The sequence below is a fragment of the Symphalangus syndactylus genome, chromosome 19, assembly GCF_028878055.3.
Source record: "Symphalangus syndactylus isolate Jambi chromosome 19, NHGRI_mSymSyn1-v2.1_pri, whole genome shotgun sequence".
NCBI classification, from domain to species: Eukaryota; Metazoa; Chordata; class Mammalia; order Primates; family Hylobatidae; genus Symphalangus; species Symphalangus syndactylus.
In genome coordinates, this window is record NC_072434.2 from 81,272,345 (window position 1) to 81,292,180 (window position 19,836).

Below are 19,836 nucleotides of genomic sequence, written 5' to 3' on the forward strand. Positions count from 1 at the left end.
CAAAATTTGTATGTTGAAGTTCTAACCCCTACTGTTTCAGAATGTGGGCTGTATTTGAAGATAAGGCCTTTAAAGAGGCAACTAAGGTAAAATGAGGTCATACAGGTGTACCTAATCCAATATGATTGGTGTCCTTTTAAGAGCAGGACACAAATGCACACACAGAGGCAAGACCATTTCAAGACACAGGGAAGAATAGCTATCTACAAGCCATGAAAGAGGCCTTAAAAGAAACTAACCCTGCCTGATGCCTTCAACTCAGACTTCTGTCCTCCAAATTGTGAGAAAATACATTTCTGTTATTTAAGCCACCCAATCTTTGGCACTTTGTTATGGCAGCCCTTCCTAACAAGCTCATACACCTTTATATTATGAAACATTTTAGAGAAATAATAAAATGGACTTCTATATGCCTGTCACATAGTTGCCATAATTTTCGTTGTTTTTCCATGCTTATTTCATCTATCCCTCAACTTTTCCCCCTGGATTATGTAAAATAAATCCCACATATTATGATATTCTATCCTTAAATACCTGAGTAATATTTGAATGCTCAAAGAGGACAGCTCATATTTATTGTGGGCAAATACAGGCCTCCATTAGATTCCCTCATGGAAGGAAAAGACAATAAGACAACAGGTATCTCGAGGTCAGGAGAAGTGTCTTCACTTTGCCTGGTACACAGTGGTTGCTTAATTCATGTTTTCAAGTGAGCGTATGAAGGAAGGGAGCGAAATGAGCATGACCGTGTGTTTAATTCCTTAGTTTTATAGCTTATAGGAAGATTGGAATTCAGTGAAATGGAACATCGTTGAGGACTGTTTATATTTGGTTTTTCCCTGGAGTGACTGATGATCATATTTCCAGCCAGTCATCTCACTGTTCCAAGTCTGTTTTCATGTGTGTCATATGTTCACTCTACTAAGTTACCTTGTAGTTCGCTGCATTTGTTGACTGATGTGATAGACTCTTAGTAAATAATATATATATATATGTACATATATATATATATATATATATATATATATATATTTTTGAGATAGAGTCTTGCTCTGTTGCCCAGGCTGGAGTGCAGTGGTGCAATCTTGGCTCGCTGCAAGCTCTGCCTCCCAGGTTCAGGCCATTCTCCTGCCTCAGCCTCCTGAGTAGCTGGGACTACAGGTGCCCGCCACCACGCCCGGCTAATTTTTTGTATTTTTAGTAGAGACGGGGTTTCACCTTGTTAGCCAGGATGGTCTTGGTCTCCTGACCTTGTGATCCGCTCACCTTGGTCTCCCAAAGTGCTGGGATTACAGGCGTGAGCCACCGCACCTGGCCTAAATGATAATTTTTAGAATATCTTGTAAATAATTTCTGAAAGCTGTCAGTAGTTAAATATCACTTATCTTTGGATCAGCAACTATTTCTTTTTGTTTTTGTTTCCTCTTTAAAAAGAGGAGTTGTTTTAAATGTCTGTGTGTATGTTTGTGTATATCTATATTTATATCTGTCTGTGTATATGTTTGCTTCTTTTACTTAGACATTCACATTCTAATTTGGGGACAGTAGAGTAGAGCAATTCTTAGTGGTCCTGATAAATTTAGTGGAGTAGCCAGATTTTTCTGGTTGATCAAAGACATGATTTATTAAAATTGATAAGGTTAAAGGGAGTGTGAATGACTAAAACAAATCTTTAAGAGTAATTATTTTAGAGTTTTAGTGCTTTATGGCTATGTACCCTCCCTACTGTGTGTGTGCTGTAGTAAAAACAGATCCACTGGACCTAATTCTCTCCTCTCCTAGCCCCTCTGCTTGTGCCTGCTCCTTCTTGTCAAAGGTGAAACCCTTTTTCTGTTCAAATTTTGAGTAGGAAGCAAGGATTGTGTGTCTGTAGATTTGACAGAGTAAAAGACATCTGTGGATGTGGGGAAGATGGAAAGAAGTTTGCTGTTTGCATTTGTGCAAACTGTCATGTAGCTCCAGGTTCACATCTCAGAAAGTAAAAACAACCCAGCCAGCGCATAGCCGATGGGCAGGCACATAAAAGGTACAGTTTATAGATCAATTTTCTGCGTTGTTGAGAAAACTAAAAGGCATGATTGTTGCTGCACACTTGGAAGTAGGTATATAATTATATGTATAGTTATGTTAAATAGACTTAATTTTATAGTTAAAATTAGTTTTGAAATTAGTTTCATTAAATATATTTTATTCTGAATTAATGGATATAGTGTTTCCTCTTTCAACTCAGGGAAATTGCTGAAGCTGTGAAAAATTGTAAGCCTAGAGTTCCACCTGCCACTGTTTTTGAAGGACATATGTTACTGTCTGGTAAGTCATAAAGACCTGGTATTCATGATTTCAGAAACCATTGGTAGAATGTGAGTATTCTAAGTGGTAGTGGTATTTGTGCTAGGCAGCTTGCTTATTAGGTCAAAGAAGAATCCATATGTTCTTGGCACTTAAATGAATTCTAGTGAAGAACCCTTTGTTTTTCCAGGGCTGGGGCAAGATGACGTCAACTTTAGGGTAAAAGTGAAGGAAGGCCCAGGTGATTTGCCCAGGTAGAGTCCTCGGTGGGAGCTCGATGGTCCTATCTTTATTGTCCACTGTTTTGAAAACATACTCTTGGCCACAGCCTAACAATTTTAATTTTCAGGTTGATACTAGTTACTGAAAATTCCAAACTGTCAAGGTGTAATGTTTGGTTAATGGCAGCAGCATCTTCTTAGAAAATTGTTTCTAAAATATTCTTGTTGTAATCTTACATTTGCCACATGTTTAGGACTTTACAAAGACTTGTGGTATTTATTTTCTCTTTGGTTCTCAACAGTCCTTTGAGGTAGGTAGCCTCCCTTTTTCAGCATGAATTTTGTGTTGAAACAAGGAACGTTAGTAAACTAGGTCATCCGGCCAATTGTTAGAAAAATAACTTTAAATTTTATATTTTTGCTTCAGTATGTTCATGATGTATTAAATGGTAACTTTAAGCAGAAAAAGTATGATTTTTAGAGAACCTGCAAATAACACATATGAGGAATTATGTTCCCTAATAGCTTAGAATTTAACATCTCTCTGAATTGAAATATTTTTGTTTCGTATATTGTCCAATGAAAAGTAAAATAAATTACAAATGACAGCAAAAGTAGTGTCTACTTTTCTCACTCAGAACATAGCACAGAATTAATCCCAATCAGTGAGTGTGAAGTTGGGTTAACACATACCAACTATGTTCAGGCTAGCCTTTTTTTTTTTTTTTTTTAATACTCCAGAAGGTAGAGGATGAGATTAGGAAAAGTGGGATTCATGGTTTATGATAATCCCTCTCTGGAAATAGTGGCTTTTGTCAGAGAGAGGTGTGTCAGGAAAATTTATTTATTTCATCCCTAGAACTTAGTGCATTACTTCAGCCAAGCACTAAGAGTGGAAAACATTCAGCCTTTGCCAAAATTGAAGAAACGAGAGCCATTTACATAAGATTTAAAAAAATAATTTATATGTAAGAATAAAAGAATTTTTTCTTCAATTTGAATGTCGTATGCTATTGCTAAATTGCTTTAAACAATCACTTTCCATCAGATTTTAAAAGAGTGACATGAAATGTGCTGTTTAAAATTGTTCTTTTATAAATCACAAACTTGAGAGAAGTGTGATCTTTATGTCAAGTACTTCACATTCATAATAGATCATAAGCACTTTGTGTGAGATGCTTTTGGCGGGGGAGTCACACAGAAATGTCAGCATTGAAATGTTGGCTCCCTGCTTGCCTGTCCTGGGAACCTCAGGGTCAGACTAGGATCGGGCATACCCTGCGACTGGCATGGAACGCTGGGGCCATGAGGATCATTGCCAGATGGAAGGGAAATCATAAGCCAATACTGTGGGTGGAAAGCGATAATCTCTATCAGTGCACCAAGGGGCCTGGAATGCTGTTATAATGACCCAGTTTGTAGTCATTATTTTTCTCTGCCTCATATCTGTTTCTTCCTCAGCCAATGCTTTGGCAAAAGTTTCAAAAGCCATTTTCTTTTATTAACAATGAAAGCAGTGATTAGGGGTGCTAATTCTGTGCCTATCAATGTTATTCAGTTTCATTTTTACAATAACAGTATAGAGCAGACACTTTACTGTCTTTGTAAACTCAGAGGCATATGGGAAGTTGCCCCAAGGTTGTTCATTCAGGTAAGTGATTTGAACCCAAGGCCGTCTGTCCCCAGAACCCGCCTATAACCACCTAGTGAGACTGCCTCTCCTAATACTTTAAATGTAATGAATAGAACAAAAACAGTTCAGAGCCTTTTCTGTAGTGATACTTTACACTGTATGTTTTTACTTCAGTGTGGTATATCCACATGTATTATCTGATATTTGCCCCTAAATTGGCCAGTGGCAGGGGAGGTGTTATTATGTTGGTAGATAAGGAAACGGGCACCAGAAGTCCACCTGGCTTACCTAGAGTCAGCTCATTGGTGATAGACCTGCCACAGTGACTCCTGTCTCTCAGGTCTCAACCTGGGTCCCTGATTCAGCCTTGTTGATTATGGGTTCTAGGCCTCTGAATCAAAGAAATGAAGTAATGTAAACACACCATTGGTGGGATTAAAAAAGCTTACTCCATATAGCTTCAAGCTAATATCTGAGCAGACAGCTGTGGAACACCCCTCTTTCAGTTCTGACTTTGTCCATGGTTTTTGCCTCAGCCTCTTGGTTAAATAGGGGTTGATGATTATTTTTCCTTTTTTCTCAGAGATGGTACGATTTGGTCCTTTAGGTTATTTGCAACATAAAACTCTGAAATATTTCTTCTTTTGAGAGTTCTGGCTGTAAATGTAGTTGTAACAAATAGCGTTTACTACATTTGAATCTCCCTAGAGACGACTATGGCCCTGTTTCCACATTGGATCTCCTATCTGCTCAGATGGGCTATGATGCAGGAACTTCTCTTTCTTATTGAATACATTTATGTCTGTCTGTCTCATGTCATCCATATGCATTTGCAGAAATTTTTCAAAATGCTTCTCCTTTTAAGGTCTAGAGCCCTTCAGGATTGGACCGTACACCAACTTCGTTAACATTGGAGAGCGCTGTAATGTTGCAGGATCAAGGAAGTTTGCTAAACTCATCATGGCAGGAAACTATGAAGTGAGCATCTTAATAAGACCCCTGAGGCATCTGCCCATGTCTTTGGCTAGACAGCATGTAAATGAAACAGCTCTCTGCCTTTGATAGTGTTATTAGCAGAGCTGCTAGAAAGTTTAAGAAGATGGTAATGTGTGTTTGCAGCAGGCTGGGCTGGTGGGAGGATGAGGCTTTGAAAAATTGAAGCTGCTGTTGTCAATATTTGTTAAAAAGTACTGCATTTGGTGTATGAAGTAGGATGAGATGGGAGGGATCCAGGTTCTAGCTATTTCTATTAATTGTGAAATAAGTCAAAAAATTTGAGAAGGCTTTTTATTTTGTCTTCTCACAAATCCTTCTAGGGAAAGGGAAAGACAAGAAAATTCCTGTCAGTTCCTTATGACCGCATCAAGCTGACTATTGAGGGTATTATGGATCTTGTTAGCTATAGACTAAAATAAACGAAAGAAAGAAATAGGCCCTTGCCTTGGAAGGTTTATGTAATAGTTTTAGCCATGATGTTTTTAAGCTCGGTCACTCTGTGGATGAGCAAAATTTAATCCATACAGAGCATACCCAAGACTCCTGGATACATTTTCCTATGAAAATATGAATTTAAAAATGGAGGAATTTCACCTGGGTTTTAATGATAATTAACTTTATCATCCAACTTTCCTCACTTTTTTGCAACCTTTAGGAGATCTTCCAGAAACCAGTACCAGAGCTGATTTAGTTTTCATAACAAGGAAAGGACCATTTATCCCCCTTCATGGACCTGTTCATTATTACCTGATGGCATCCCTGGAGGCGTGTCTTCCCTCCCAGTCCCTCAGCTGGCACATTAGCAGGGCCTGGTTGCCCAGTTTTGCCACTTCCCCTGTTGGTCCTCTTCCCCTCATTCTTGCTGCTGTCCAGTGCTCCTGTATGCATCCATCATGGGCCTTCCCAGTTTGGAAGTTCCACAGGGTGACTTTTTTTTGCGTATGGGATAAAACTGAAATTCCTTAGTCTGTCATTCCATCCTCTTCACTTAGGTATTAAACTGCCCTCCCATCCTGCTCTGTCATCTGAACATTCCAGGAGGCTCGCTTCTGACTCTGTGCCTTTGTTCTTGTTTGCTTCCTTCTGAAATGCCAGTGACTCTTCCTAGCCATATAGTGTTCTTCAGTTGGCAGTGTTTCTATTATATTTTGATTCTTATGCCCATTCTGTGGTGTCCCTTTGGTGGATTTGATAGATTTGACACTGAGAGCATTTTAGGAAGAAGCAAACAGGTGGAAGTAATAATATCTGTCATTTAATAAGGTCTTTATATGTGCCAGTCACTGTGCTAAGCATTTTATGTCATTACTCATTTAATCATCACAGCCTGGTGGAGATAGGTACTGTGGTTATCCTCATTTTACAGCTGTAGAGATGGAGGCTTGGGGAGGTTAAATGACTTGCCTGTTGTTTTACAGCAAGTAAATGATAGAACCCAAGTCTCCCAAGCATGTGCCCTTAACCGCTCTGCTATCTCTGCCTAGAGGAAACAGTAGGAGGGGGCAGGAAGGGACAGGTGACTCTTCATTAGAGTCTAGCTTTTGTGACTTAGTGATCCCTTTGTGGTTTAGTGGAAAGAACATTGACCTGAAAGAAGTTCCAGTGCTGTGTTTTTGCCCAACTCATACGTCTTTAAACAAACCACTTTGTCTCTCTGAGCGTGTTTGGGAAGGTTAGACCTTGAAGCTGTTATTCCGTGATTCTTAAGAAATAGGTCAGGTATTGGCATTTCCGTTTTCCAAGTCTATTGACCCTGTTGCTTTTACTCTCTTATCTCCTGTCTGTTTGCTCCATCCATCTTCCATTAGTCAGCTGAAGATGCTCCCTCTCAGTTAGCTTTCTCCATTTTGGTTTGTAGAGACCTTTCCCTTTCTGGATGTTGAGGTCATCTTGGCATTTGACCCACACATTGTATGGCATTGCCCAGTAGTTTTTTATGTGACTGTGACATGTGCCCCCAACTAGATATAAACTCTTTAAGAACCAGGATTGTGATTTACACTTCTTTTTATTCTTTATATTATTTAAATTAATATTGATAACTAGAAAATATTTTTTGATTTACTGAATTAATTGATCTATTTATTTTGAGACAGAGTCTTGCTCTGTCACCCAGGCTGGAGTGCGATGGCATGATCTTGGCTCACTGCAACCTCCACCTCCCAGGTTCAAGCAATTCTCCTGCCCCAGCCTCCAGAGAAGCTGGGACTACGGGCTCATGCCACCAGGCCCAGCTAATTTTTGTATTTTTAGTAGAGATGGAGTTTTGCCATGTTGACCAGGCTGGTCTTGAACTCTTGACCTCAAGTGATCTGCCTGTCTCGGGCTCCCAAAGTGCTGGGATTACAGGCATGAGCCACCACACCTGGTCCAGATTTACTGAATTTAATTGTGATCCTTTTTCTCTATGTGGCCTTGTCTCACTACATATGGTGTTTCCTTGTGGCATGTGCCATAGGGTTTCATGCCTGTTCTATCACAGTGAGTGCTAAAAGTTTCTGTTTTATTTTCTTGGGCTAAAAAAAATCAAGACAACATCAGCATCTACTATTGGATTTTATCCTTGCTTATTTTATTACACTATAAAGTGTATAGTGAAGACTTAAACAAAAAGTCTCTGCCATGTTACTTAGAAAGTATTATGGAACATGTATATTTTGCCCAGCATTGTTCAGAGTGGGAAGTATATAAGACTTTTTGGAACACTTATCCTACAAAATATTCCTTAGATGGTCATAAGTGGGAAATGCTGTATTCTGTTTTGGGAAGGTTGCAGTGTGTAATAGTGCATTAAAGAATTTGAAAAGCCTTCCAGTGTTATAAAAACCTGCTGAAATTTATTTAACTCACATTTCTTTTCATGTAACTCCTATTAACAGCCTGCAATGAATACTTTTTGGCAGATACTGAAGAGTTATAGTTTTTGGCAAATACTGAAGAGTTACATCGTTTTGGATGGTTTCTCTAAGGACTTTTTTTGGAGGAGATGGGGCTTGAGCTGGGTCCTAAACAATGTAGAAGGGAAAGGGATTGCGTTCTAAGCAGAGGGGACAACATGATCTGCAGCACAGAGGTGGGAGCAGATTTGGCTGGGTGAAGGCTCCAGTGGGGGTGGAATGGGAAGTTCAGTTGGGTAAAAAGATGGGGCCAGCTCAGAGGGCCTTGACTGCCATGCTGAGGGATTTAGAATCTTTATGGTAGGAAAACAGCTTTGCTGGATTCTAAGCAGTGAGATGATGTGATGGAAGAGATGTGTAAGAAAGGTTAATTTGTGATGAGCGATGGGAGGACAGCAGGCCCAGAGTCAGGGAGTCTGGCTAGATAGTCTGTAATTTGAAGGATTGCTGGGAAGGGTAAGGAATTACCTCGTTAGCTTTTTCTCCAAGTACTGCCTCCTCATGCTGCTTCCTCTCTCATTCTTCCTTCAGGAAGCCTTGTGTGTTGCCAAAGTGCAGGTGGAAATGGGAGCCCAGGTGCTGGATGTCAACATGGATGATGGCATGCTAGATGGTCCAAGTGCAATGACCAGATTTTGCAACTTAATTGCTTCCGAGCCAGACATCGCAAAGGTTATACAAAGTTTATATTTATCAGGGGGATTTACTTGTCTCACTTTGACACTCATTGAACTGTGCCAGTTGTCCCATTAATCTGTGAACTCAAGAACTGGTTTTCTGTTTCTCAACATTGAAGGCACAGTAGTTTCTGATTGTCAGTTTTCTCAGATACTGATAACCTTTCCATATAAAGCAGATCTTGGAGACAGCTGTGGCTTCAGCCTCGTTGTTTCCAAGGCTTCTGGGATTGTTCATGAGAATTGAGTCTCCTTAGATGTCTGGACAGACTAACAACCCGCTTTCCATGTCTGTGAAGGAGAATCATTGGCTCTATTTCTCCCATAGGCAAGGGAACTCAGTGAATTCTTTCTGGTAACAGGAAGGACAGAACTTTTAGGCTTATCAGATTAAGACAAAAATATAAAACAAGATTAAATCAAGAGATTATGTCAGCTTTTACATTTGTTCTTTAAAAGGTGAAAGTTGATTTTTGTGTCTGTCTTTTAAACATTTTTAAATGAGTTCTAAAATTTTTAAAAATCTTACCTTGTTTTTCTGCCGTTAAGTTTGTTATGAGGAGTGATTTTTTTTCCCCCCTCCTGAGGCAGGGTTTTGCTCTGTGGCCCAGGCTGGAGTGCAGTGGTACAATCATAGCTCACTGCAACCTCAGGCTCCTCCCACTTCGGCCTCCTGAGTAGCTGGGACCACAGGCACGCATCATTTAAAAAAAATTTTTTAGTGGAGAGGTCGGGTCTTGCTGTGTTCCCAGGCTGATTTTGAACTCCTAGGCTCAAGCAATCCTCCTGCCTTGGCTTCCCAAAGTGGTAGGATTGCAGTTGTGAGCCACTGTGTCTGGCAGGAAGTGATTTTTGAAGTTCTTCTTTTTTAAAGAAACTTCCTAGTGCTCTAAGAGTTGCATTTTTCAGGTGGAGCTGCTGGTTTTTTATTAGGCTTCAGCAGATTCAGCAGATTTAAGTTAGAGTCTATGGTAGGTACTGAATTACATTTGCCCATCTTTCATTTGTGTCTTAAAACTCTTTACTAAAAAGTCTCGTCATTCCTCTGGAAATAAATATTTTGAGAATTTAAGGTACCAAGAAGCAAGACAACTTGTTCAAGGTTAGTTAGAATCAGAGGTATAGCCAGTTGTTCATCAGCTTAGTATTGGGAAGAGGGTAGACTCGCCTTGTAAGGCCCAGTCAAATCAATGGACTATTGACCCTACTTTCTTTCCTCATCTCTAAAATAGGATCATCAAACCCCCTTTGTGAATTGTAAAGATGCAAGTGCTTTATCAACTGTGAAGGACCCCATGTAACTCAATAAATTATTAGTGTTCTGATTGCTACAATAATTTCTTATCTTTCTTGGTTTTGCCCTACTACCACAACTTACTGGAGGCCAAATTTCTACCCATGGGGTAAAGTATAAAATCATTTTACCAGCACCTTTTCACCAGTAGGGTTGGGACACCAAACTGTCAGCAAGCAAATACAAGCCAATACACTAGCCTGGTATTGTCATTGCATTTGACCCTTTTCTTAGCAAACCTGTTATTACTAGCATACTAAGAAAAAGCAAAACTGGTAGAATGCCTGTCCTTTTTTGCTCGTTTGGTGGCGTGGCTTAGGAAATTGCTGACTACTCATTCTTCAGTCCTCAGTTGAAATGTTTCTTGCCCTGGGAAGCTTTCCCTGGATTTTCCCACCCCATTCTCCATGCTTCATAGACTGGGTGCCCCTGAAATATGCTTCCATGGCTGTCTGTGCTTCTCTTAGGCTTTTAGCATTTACCACACTTTATGTCATTACTTGTTTAATTATTTATCTTTATAAACTCAGTGGAGCCAGAGACCTGGCTTTCTTACTGTTTTCCCTGTATGGGCCTAATACGGTAGTCACTTAATTATTTATTGAATGGCTTAATTGAATAACGTGGCCTATGCTGGGAGCTGTGGTATGCACCTGTAGTTTCAGCTACTCAGGAGGCTGAGTGGGGAGGGTCCCTGGAGCTCAGGAGTTCAAGACCAGCCAAGGCAACATAGTAAGACCCTGTCTTTAAAAATAAAAAAATAATGCAGCCTAGATCAGTTGCCTCATTTCATTTCTTTGTATCAATCTAGTTCTTCAAGCCCTTCCTTTCACCTTTCCTGGAACAGAGGTATGAATTAAAAGGAACCTATTCTCAACTGTGCGTTTCAGTTTTGTCGTTTATTTTAGTTATATGCATTTGTTGATAATTAGATCTGCTTTTCCTTTCTAATATTAAAACTCTTTTTTTTTTTTTCCAGTAAAGAACTTGATTTTCTAAAGGGAAGGTTGAATTTGAATAACTTGGCTAGAGGGCTGTTCGCAAAGGACACAAGGCTAAACATTAATCCCTGAGTCAGATCAGGGATGTCTAAATCCTATCTGAGATGTTTGCCTCGGGGCTTAGGCACTTGAAAGTGTACTGCACTGAAGCCAGTGAACTGATCGCACTGATTTCATTCTGATGTTCAACTATGATCTTTGATTTATAAATCCCTGGCCCGTGCGTGGAGTATCTTCTAAGACTGAAATTACTCCAAGTATTTTGGGCTTAAAGAACAAGTTTATTAAAATTCTGTCTCTGACATAGTACTATTATTTGTTTATTGTTTTGCTAAAGAAGAAATAGGGAATACTTTGGAGCCTTTGAAAAATAATTTATAGTGACTTGTGGCCTCTCCGTGATTTTCTTGCCTTTCTGATCTCAGGTACCTTTGTGCATTGACTCCTCCAATTTTGCTGTGATTGAAGCTGGGTTGAAGTGCTGCCAAGGGAAGTGCATTGTCAATAGCATTAGTCTGAAGGAAGGAGAGGACGACTTCTTGGAGAAGGCCAGGAAGATTAAAAAGTATGGAGCTGCTGTGGTGGTCATGGCTTTTGATGAAGAAGGACAGGTGAGTGATTTCTTTTGGCCTAATCCATTGTGTTACCCAGGTTAGATAGTGGTGGGAGAAAATGCAAGTCTGAAACAGCTACATATATACATACACATATATACATATATCTCTTTCTGTATACATTCGTATACATATACGTACACATATCTGTATACGGTCATACATCATGTGTTACTTAACAATGGAGATATGGTCTGAGAAATACATTGTTAGGTGATTTTGTCATTGTGCCAACATCAAAGAGTGTATTTACACCAACCTAGGTCGGATAGCCTACTACACACTTAGGCTAGATGGTATAGTGTATTGTTTCTATGTTATAAGCTAGTATAGCATGTTACCGTACTGAATACTATAGGCAACTATAACACAATGATATGTATTTGTGTATCTAAACGTATCGAAACATAGAAAATTTACAGTAAAAATATGGTATTGTAACCTTATGGAACCATTGTTGTTTATATGATCCATCATTGACTTAAGTGTCCTTATGTGGTCAATGACCGTATATGAAAATCTGATATAAAGTCTTTGCATTCATGGAGAAAGGTTGAAGTATTCAATAAATGTTATTGGGATGACTGACTGGCTGTGTATTTGGAAGAAAATAAAGTTGGATTCCCATTTCCAACCATATACTAAAATAAAGTTAGCTATTTGCAACATGAATAATAGCAGTGGGTGAATATTCCTAATATGCAAAGAGTTTATATAAGTCAGAAAGCAGAACACCCCAGTCAACCCAATAGGAAAATGGACAAGGGAAATAACAGTTTATATACAAAGAAATAACAAATAGCCAATAAACTTATGAGAAGATACTAAGTTTTGTATCTTACATTAAAGACTTAAAACATTAAAGAAATAAAAAATAACGAAATAATGAGATTAGTTTCCTTTATCAAATAGAAGAAAAAATTAGAAGATTGATAAATGGCAGCCTTCATAATATCTCTGCCATAGAATCAGGGTGGGGCACATGGGAAGCTTCAAATATAATGATAGTTCATCTGTGTGATACACTGATTATCATTATGTTTTATACTTCACATAACTTTTTATAATTTTTTTATGAATATTTTGGTACCTATTTAAAACCACTAAAAAGTCTATTTCTTGTGATTAAGCCCTTGCTGGGAATCTAGTAATAAGGTTGAGTATATAAAGATATGTGTTCACATTTATTGTAGCATTGTGGTAGCAAAAAGCTGAGAACACAAATGTCCATTACTAGGGCAATGCTTAAACTTGGTCCTTACTGCATAGAATACTGTGCAGCAGTTAAAAAGAGTCAGGAGATGAAACTATGTCTTCAATATATTGAAAAATGAAAAAAATGAGTGACATGATCCCAACTTAATATAAAAGTACTTACATTTACATATGTGTGTCTGTATAAGCAGAGAAAAGAATTTGATGGTTGTCAACTGGGGGGGTAGGGATGATCTGAGATGGGGATGGTCTCAAATGGGGACATACTGACAATGAACAAGTAGTAGGATTATATGTACTTTTTCTTTCCTTTCTGTCTTTATTTTGTATTTTTGAAATGAAATTGTTTTTAAATGCATTTTTTTTGTATGGAAGATACGTTTTCTTCATTGTGAAAAAAATCATCCAGAAGAATGCAAAAGAGAGAGAGTTTTGATCATTAACATATATTGAACCTTAATTCACACCAAGCAAGTACACAACACACATTAAATCAGTTCTTCCTCCAAGCATATAAACTGTGGGTATGTATTCTTGTTATTTTTGAATGTCATGTGAGGAAACTAAAGCACAGAGATGTCCCAGGACTTGCAGTTGTCACACAGCTAACAGTCTGCAGTGCTAGGATTCAGGCCTAGGAGATCTGCTTTCATTCATCAGGGCCTGTGCTGAATGGTCAAGTGAAAAGGCTGTCAGGAAAGAGTTGGCCTGTTTAGAACAGGTGGTCTTGTAAGACTCCTCTAAGGAGGGAACATTTGAAAACCAGAATAAAATGAGAGAGCAAGCCACATGGCCACATGGAGAAAGAGCAAAAGAGGTTTCAGCAAATGAAAAGTTTTATATAAACGAGATTATACCTGGTATTCTGTAACTCTTTTCCCCTACTCAACATAATGTTGGCATTTTCCCATCTTAGTGAACAGGGATTAAAACTCCGCATGTTTTCTGGTTGCATTGCATTCCAGTATGTTTTACTTACTATTATTGAATGAAATTGTGTTTCTAATTTTTTAGTAGCATGAACAGTTCAGTGGCCAATCAATATCCTAATTCATGCAGCTATTTCCCCTTGTAGAATGATTTTTTTTAGAGTCAGTTCATTGGAGTGGGATTGCTATGTCAAAGAGTGTACACATTTACTATTTTGAGGCACATTGTTAAAATTGTCCATCTGAAAAGTTGTTATCATCCACTACAAGTTTAGTGTGGTGTGGGACCTTTTGATAATTGTATTTTCTGCAAATAGTTAGACAAATAGTTCCATAAACAAAAAGAAAAACAAAAACCCTCAGCCTTCTAGATCCTGAGGCACCCACTTTCAGCTTTTTTTTTTTTTTTTTTTTGAGACGGAGTCTCGCTCTGTTGCCCAGGCTGGAGTGCAGTGGTGCGATCTCGGCTCACTGCAAGCTCCGCCTCCCAGGTTCATGCCATTCTCCTGCCTCAGCCTCCCGAGTAGCTGGGACTACAGGCGCCCACCACGACGCCCAGCTAATTTTTTGTATTTTTAGTAGAGACGGGGTTTCACCGTGTTAGCCAGGATGGTCTTGATCTCCTGACCTCGTGATACACCCGCCTCGGCCTCCCAAAGTGCTAGGATTACAGACGTGAGCCACTGCGCCCGGCCCCACTTTCAGCTTTTTAAGCTGATTCTTGTAGCATCTACCTCTTTATCTTCAAATTCCAGTTTTAGTTTTTATTGACTTCCTACAGTGATTAAAGATTTTTTAGCTTTTCGCCATCCACTGCCCAGATTCTGTACAGCTTTACTTTTATCTTTCCCAATATAGTTCATTTTAGCTATAATCGTTTTGGTGCTTACATTATTAAACAGTGTAAAAGCTGAGCCGTGCAGTAGTATACTATGATTGCTTATCCTTTCTCTTTATTTGTTTTCTATGAAGGTGATACTTATCTTTTTGTTTGCATTGTTTTCTATGTATTTCACCTTCAGATTGTCCCCTAGTTGTGTAAATCTCCAATATCCAATGTAGCCAGACACATTAAGAGAACTGTCATACTACTTTTTTTAAGAATTCTCCCTCCAAGTCTTCTGACATGAGTTGGAAGTAGGCCAGCTGCACAGCTGTGACTGCTAGCTGTCCCTTACCTTCTTCCTCCTGGGGTTCCATTTGCCTTTCTCTTAGGTTTTTAGAACTCATAATTTCCAAATTCTTGGTTAATCTTTTTTTTTTTTTTTTTGGTCATTTGGTAGAGTGCATTCTCTGATAGCTTCTTGTGAAAGAAAACGTGGCAGTAAATATTTTTGAAACCTTACGTGTCAGAAAATGGCCGTATTCTACTTTTACACTTAATTGGCAGTTGCATGGGCATAGGAGTACAAATTTGAAGTTGTTCTGTGTTTTGAAAGTACTGCTCCATTGTCTTCTGGTTCCCACTGGTATTGGTAAGAAGTCCAGTGCTATTCTAACTCTTGACTATTTTTGTGAAACTTGCTTTTCTACTCTGGAGGCTTTGGGAATCTTTTGTGTCCACTGTGTTCTGAACTCTCGCGATGATGAGCCATCCATTATGCTGGCACTCAGTAGGCCTTTCATTTGTGAAACTCACAGCTGCAGTGGTAGGAAGTGTCCTTGAGTTGTTTTATTTCTTTTTTGGTACATATATTATTGAGATATTGAATGTTTTGGACAGGTTGCCTAATTTTCTTATATTTCTCTCCTATTTTCCAACTCTGGTGTTTTGCTCTGCATTGGGTGAGATTTTCTTATCTACATTTATCCTCTAAGCCGTCTATTGAGTTTTATTTCTTCTTTTTCCAGAAGCTCTTTTTTTGTTATCTAAATGCTCCTTTTAAAAATATATATAGCAACTGTTACTTTTTAATGAGGCAAATATCTTCAAATATATCCTGAGCACTTAGTATGTGCCAGGCCCTATTCTCATCTCTGAGAAGACAGCAGAGAATAAAACCTAGTCCCTGTCCTTGTGCGATTTATATTCTTGGGGACAAAGGGAATAACAAATTAAAAAAAAAAAGATGTGTATGTATATGTATATATATACATATATAAATATATATATATAAATATATATATACATATACATATATAAATATATATATATAAATATATATATATAAATAATTGGCCAGGTGCGGTGGCTCACACCTGTAATCCCAACACTTTGGGAGGCTGAGGCAGGCGGATCACTTGAGTTCGGGAGTTCAAGAGTAGCCTGGCCAACATGGTGAAACCCCGTCTTTACTAAAAATACAAAAATTAGCCAGATGTGGTGATGCACGCCTGTAATCCTAGCTACTGGGGAGGCTGAGGCATGAGAATTGCTTGAACCCAGGAGACTGAGGTTGCAGTGAGGTGAGATTCCACCATTGCACTCCAGCCTGGGTGACAGAGTGAGACTCTGTCTCCAAAAAAAAGAATAATAAACGTGTGTGTGTGTGTATATACACGTTGAATGGTGTTGAATACGGTAAAGGGAAATGAGGATTTGATGCCCCCTCAGCATGGAGGTGGGGGTATGTTATTTTATGTAGGATAGTTTGGGAAGGCCTCATGGATGATGTGACATTTTAGCAGAAGCCTAGGTGAGCCATGTGAAAATGTAGGGGAAGAGTGTTCTTTGCAGAGGGAATCTTGAGGTAGATAGGTGCTTGTCCTGTTTGAAAACGAACAGGGAAGCCAGAGTAGCTGGAGCAGAGGGGAGAGGAGGAGACTGGGAAGATACAAGGTTGGAAAGGTGGCAGGTCAAATCACATAGGGCCTTGGAGGCCATTTCTAACACTTTTGGTTAACATTGTTACTCAGAGTGAGTGGGGACACCACTGAAAAGTTTTGAACAGAGGAGCGAATATGATCTGACTTACGTTTAAACCCCTCTGGTTCTTTGTGGAGAATGGTCTGTTAGGGCCAAAGCAGAAATGTTAGAGTTTATTGCTGTAATTCAGATGAGATAGGGTGATGGTTAGGGCCATGGTGAAAGCAAAAGAGGATGTTAAAAGTCATCTGTTTCTATATGTATTTTTAACATGGAGCCAATAGGATTTGCATTCACATTGGGTATAGGTTGTGAAAGAAAGAGGAGTCAGGGATAATTTTAGAATTTGTTGGCTTGGGCAATTGAAAGGAAGGAGCTACTGAGGTAAGAAAGACTGAGAGAAGCAGGTTTGGGATGGGGTAAGGAGAAGTTTGGGTTTGGACATAGTATGTGGTGGGTATATCGAGTGTGCAGTTGTGTAAATGAGTGGATTTCATGGGCAAAGTCTGGCTTGAAGATAGGATTCCTTTTTTTGGGAATTATTTGTACATGCTATTTAAAATAGTGAGACTGGCTGAGCTCACCAAAGGAATGACTGTAGAGAAGTCCCAGGACTAAGTGAGTCTTAGAGCCACAGTGCTTAGGGCACTGGGGAGAAGAGGAAACACCATCAGAAGGATATGAGAAGGAGCAGCCTATATGGTAGGAGGGGAGTCAGAAGAGAGAGTTCCCTTGGAAGCCAAGCGAAGAACAAGCGTCAAAGGAAAGGGCATGAGCAGCTGTTTAAAGAGTTGTGGATAGATCAAGTGTGATGAGACCCAGAGTTTACCGTTGGATTTAGAAATGGGGTCATTTGTGATCTTGCTCTACTGTTTCCAAGGAGATGAAAGCTTTATTGGAGTGGGTTCAAGAGAGAATAGGAGAAGAATAGAAGCAGCAGTATAGGCAACTTTTTACAGTTCTGCCATAAAGGGGAGCAAAGAAATAGGGTGGAAACCAGGGGGAAAATACGAGATTCAGAAAGGGCGTGTGTGTGTGTGTGTGTGTGTGTGTGTGTGTGTGTGTGTGTAGATGCTGTGACAACATGTTTTTGTAAGCTGATGAGAATGATCTGAGAGAGAGAGGGAGGAATTGATGCAGGAGATAAAGGATGCATTTGCCAGAGCCATGACCTTGTGAGTTGAGAGAGATGGCAGTCACTGTGTGAGTGGAGGGGTGGCTTTAGATCAGTAGCTGGGCAGTTTGCTCAAAGTGCAAAAGAGAAGGCAGAGTAAAGAGTGCAGATCTGCAGGCATGCTGGTTGATGTGCTGGCAGGAGTCTATAATTGCTTCTGTTTTCTCGGTGAAGTTGGAAGCAAGGTCAACTCAGAGTGAGAATGGAATGTTGTGCCTTAGGGATCTGTGGTGCTTAACCAGGAGTGCAAAGCAGACTCACTCTGACAGGGAAGGGCAGTCACTGCTGGAGCTTTTGAAAAAGCATATACACCCCTGGACTTCAGCCCTTGAGTTTTGACTCATTTGGTCTAGGATGAGGCCTGGCTTTAGACATTTTAAAGCCTTAGAGGTGATTCTCATGTGTCTTTTGGTTGAAAACCACCAGCAGAGGTTATTTCATTTAGTCTTCAGAGTGACCACCGAGGTGGCGGCCATCGCATTTTACAGTGGACCAATGTCATATCTAGGACATGGTGGAACCAAGTTTTTACCTTTGGTCTTCCTCATTTGAAGACTGGTGTATGTTTCCAAATCCTATGTATACTCCGTGCTTTGTTTATTGCCACTGCTTAGTGCTTGGTCTTGTCTAAGGATAGGTTGTCCCGATTTAGACTTAACTGTGACCACAAATTAAAAGCAAATATAGGAAAAAAAAATTGACTTGCTAGTTATGAAAGATATACAAATTAGAGCAGCATTAAGGTAATGTTTTATCCCTACTAAATTAGTTAAGTTAAAAATGGTCAAGGTCTATGTAGACACAGCAGTGATAAAACTGAAGCCTTATTTGTTGCAGAGTGTAGTGTAAACTGGTACAGTCCTTTTGAAAAAGAATATAATGCCTGTCAAGAGACAAAAAATTGTTTATATCCCTTGAGTTCATAATCTTATTTCTGGGAAATTATTCCAACAAAAGAATTCAACAGCATAAGGCTACTGTATATGCCGAGATTTTACACCAACATTATTGAAAATATAATAGCCCAAGTGCCCAACTGAAGAGAAATAGATAACTTAGGTAACATAATTTTACTGGACTGTTCTCCAGAGTATTTAAATATTATGCAGATTATGGAGCAGCATGTATGCTCACTGTCAACTTGTCATAAATATTGAAAATTATAAAAAGCAAAGCAAAAGTCCTGTATACTTTCAAAGTTAAGAAGCCAGCAATACAGGTATTTTTATATAAAGGCATGTTTTCTGTTGATTGAGTTCTCATAATGCTATTGGATGTAGCAGTCAGTTAAGAACCGGGATTTGCTTTGCTTGGATTGACACCACTGATTATAGGGGAAAAAAACAATTCCCTCAAATGGGAAACTACTGTTGCGACTAAGCAAGGCACACCAGCTTTGTTTCAATATCTGGCTGCTGTGTTTGAGTCTTTGGTTAATGTCTGTGATCCATGTTGCAAACACAACTGCAAGGTCAAGACCAGATATGACAGGAGTCTGGGCCTGAGACTTCTGGATTGAAAGGCAAAAGAAAGCATTTCTATGTTTTTTGTTGTTGCTAATAGTTTTGACCAACTGTTATTCTTAACTCTACATAACAAGATACAGGACACCTTTATTATTGAAATTTCTATGGGACAAGTATACTGACTCTAGATTTAGTTCTCTTTTTCTAAATGAAATGATTTTTAATTTTTTTATATAATCCATAGGTTCACAACAATGACTTTTTTGTATGACAATTTTTGATAATGTGAAGTATCTTAGAAATATAATTATCACATAATAGCAGAATAGTCTATATTAGTTTTTGTTTGCACATGTGTAAACTATATAAAAGAATAATCAATATATGCAACACATTTTCCTGTTGTTTTTTTCATTTTCTTGTTTTAAAATGATTTGAAAATAAATTTCTAATTATGGAGAACCATTGGATCTTGATTAATATCTAATTAATCTTAACCTGGAAAATAACAAGGAATTGGTATCTTGCCAATGTTTAGATTTGTCATTGAGGAACATGGTGTGTCTTTCCAATTACTCATTCAATGGAGTTTTGTAATTATCCCTAAATAGGAAATCTCTAGAT

The 19,836-nt window shown here is 38.9% G+C and overlaps 1 protein-coding gene across 7 annotated transcripts in view; it reads left to right on the forward strand.

Moving 5' to 3' along the window:
- The window catches only part of MTR (5-methyltetrahydrofolate-homocysteine methyltransferase), a 138,130-nt gene that overhangs the window by 32,380 nt on the left and 85,914 nt on the right, over positions 1–19,836 (forward strand). For all 7 annotated transcript variants that reach the window (XR_010114832.1, XR_010114831.1, XR_010114830.1 and 4 more), the window contains exons 12-15: positions 2,231–2,310; positions 5,009–5,121; positions 8,568–8,708; positions 11,434–11,619. Coding sequence is in view for 4 of the 7 variants with exons in the window: in XM_055233441.2 (XP_055089416.1) it covers positions 2,231–2,310; positions 5,009–5,121; positions 8,568–8,708; positions 11,434–11,619 (520 nt within the window). In the remaining 3 variants the exon portion in view is untranslated. The remainder of the gene's footprint in view (positions 1–2,230; positions 2,311–5,008; positions 5,122–8,567; positions 8,709–11,433; positions 11,620–19,836) is intronic.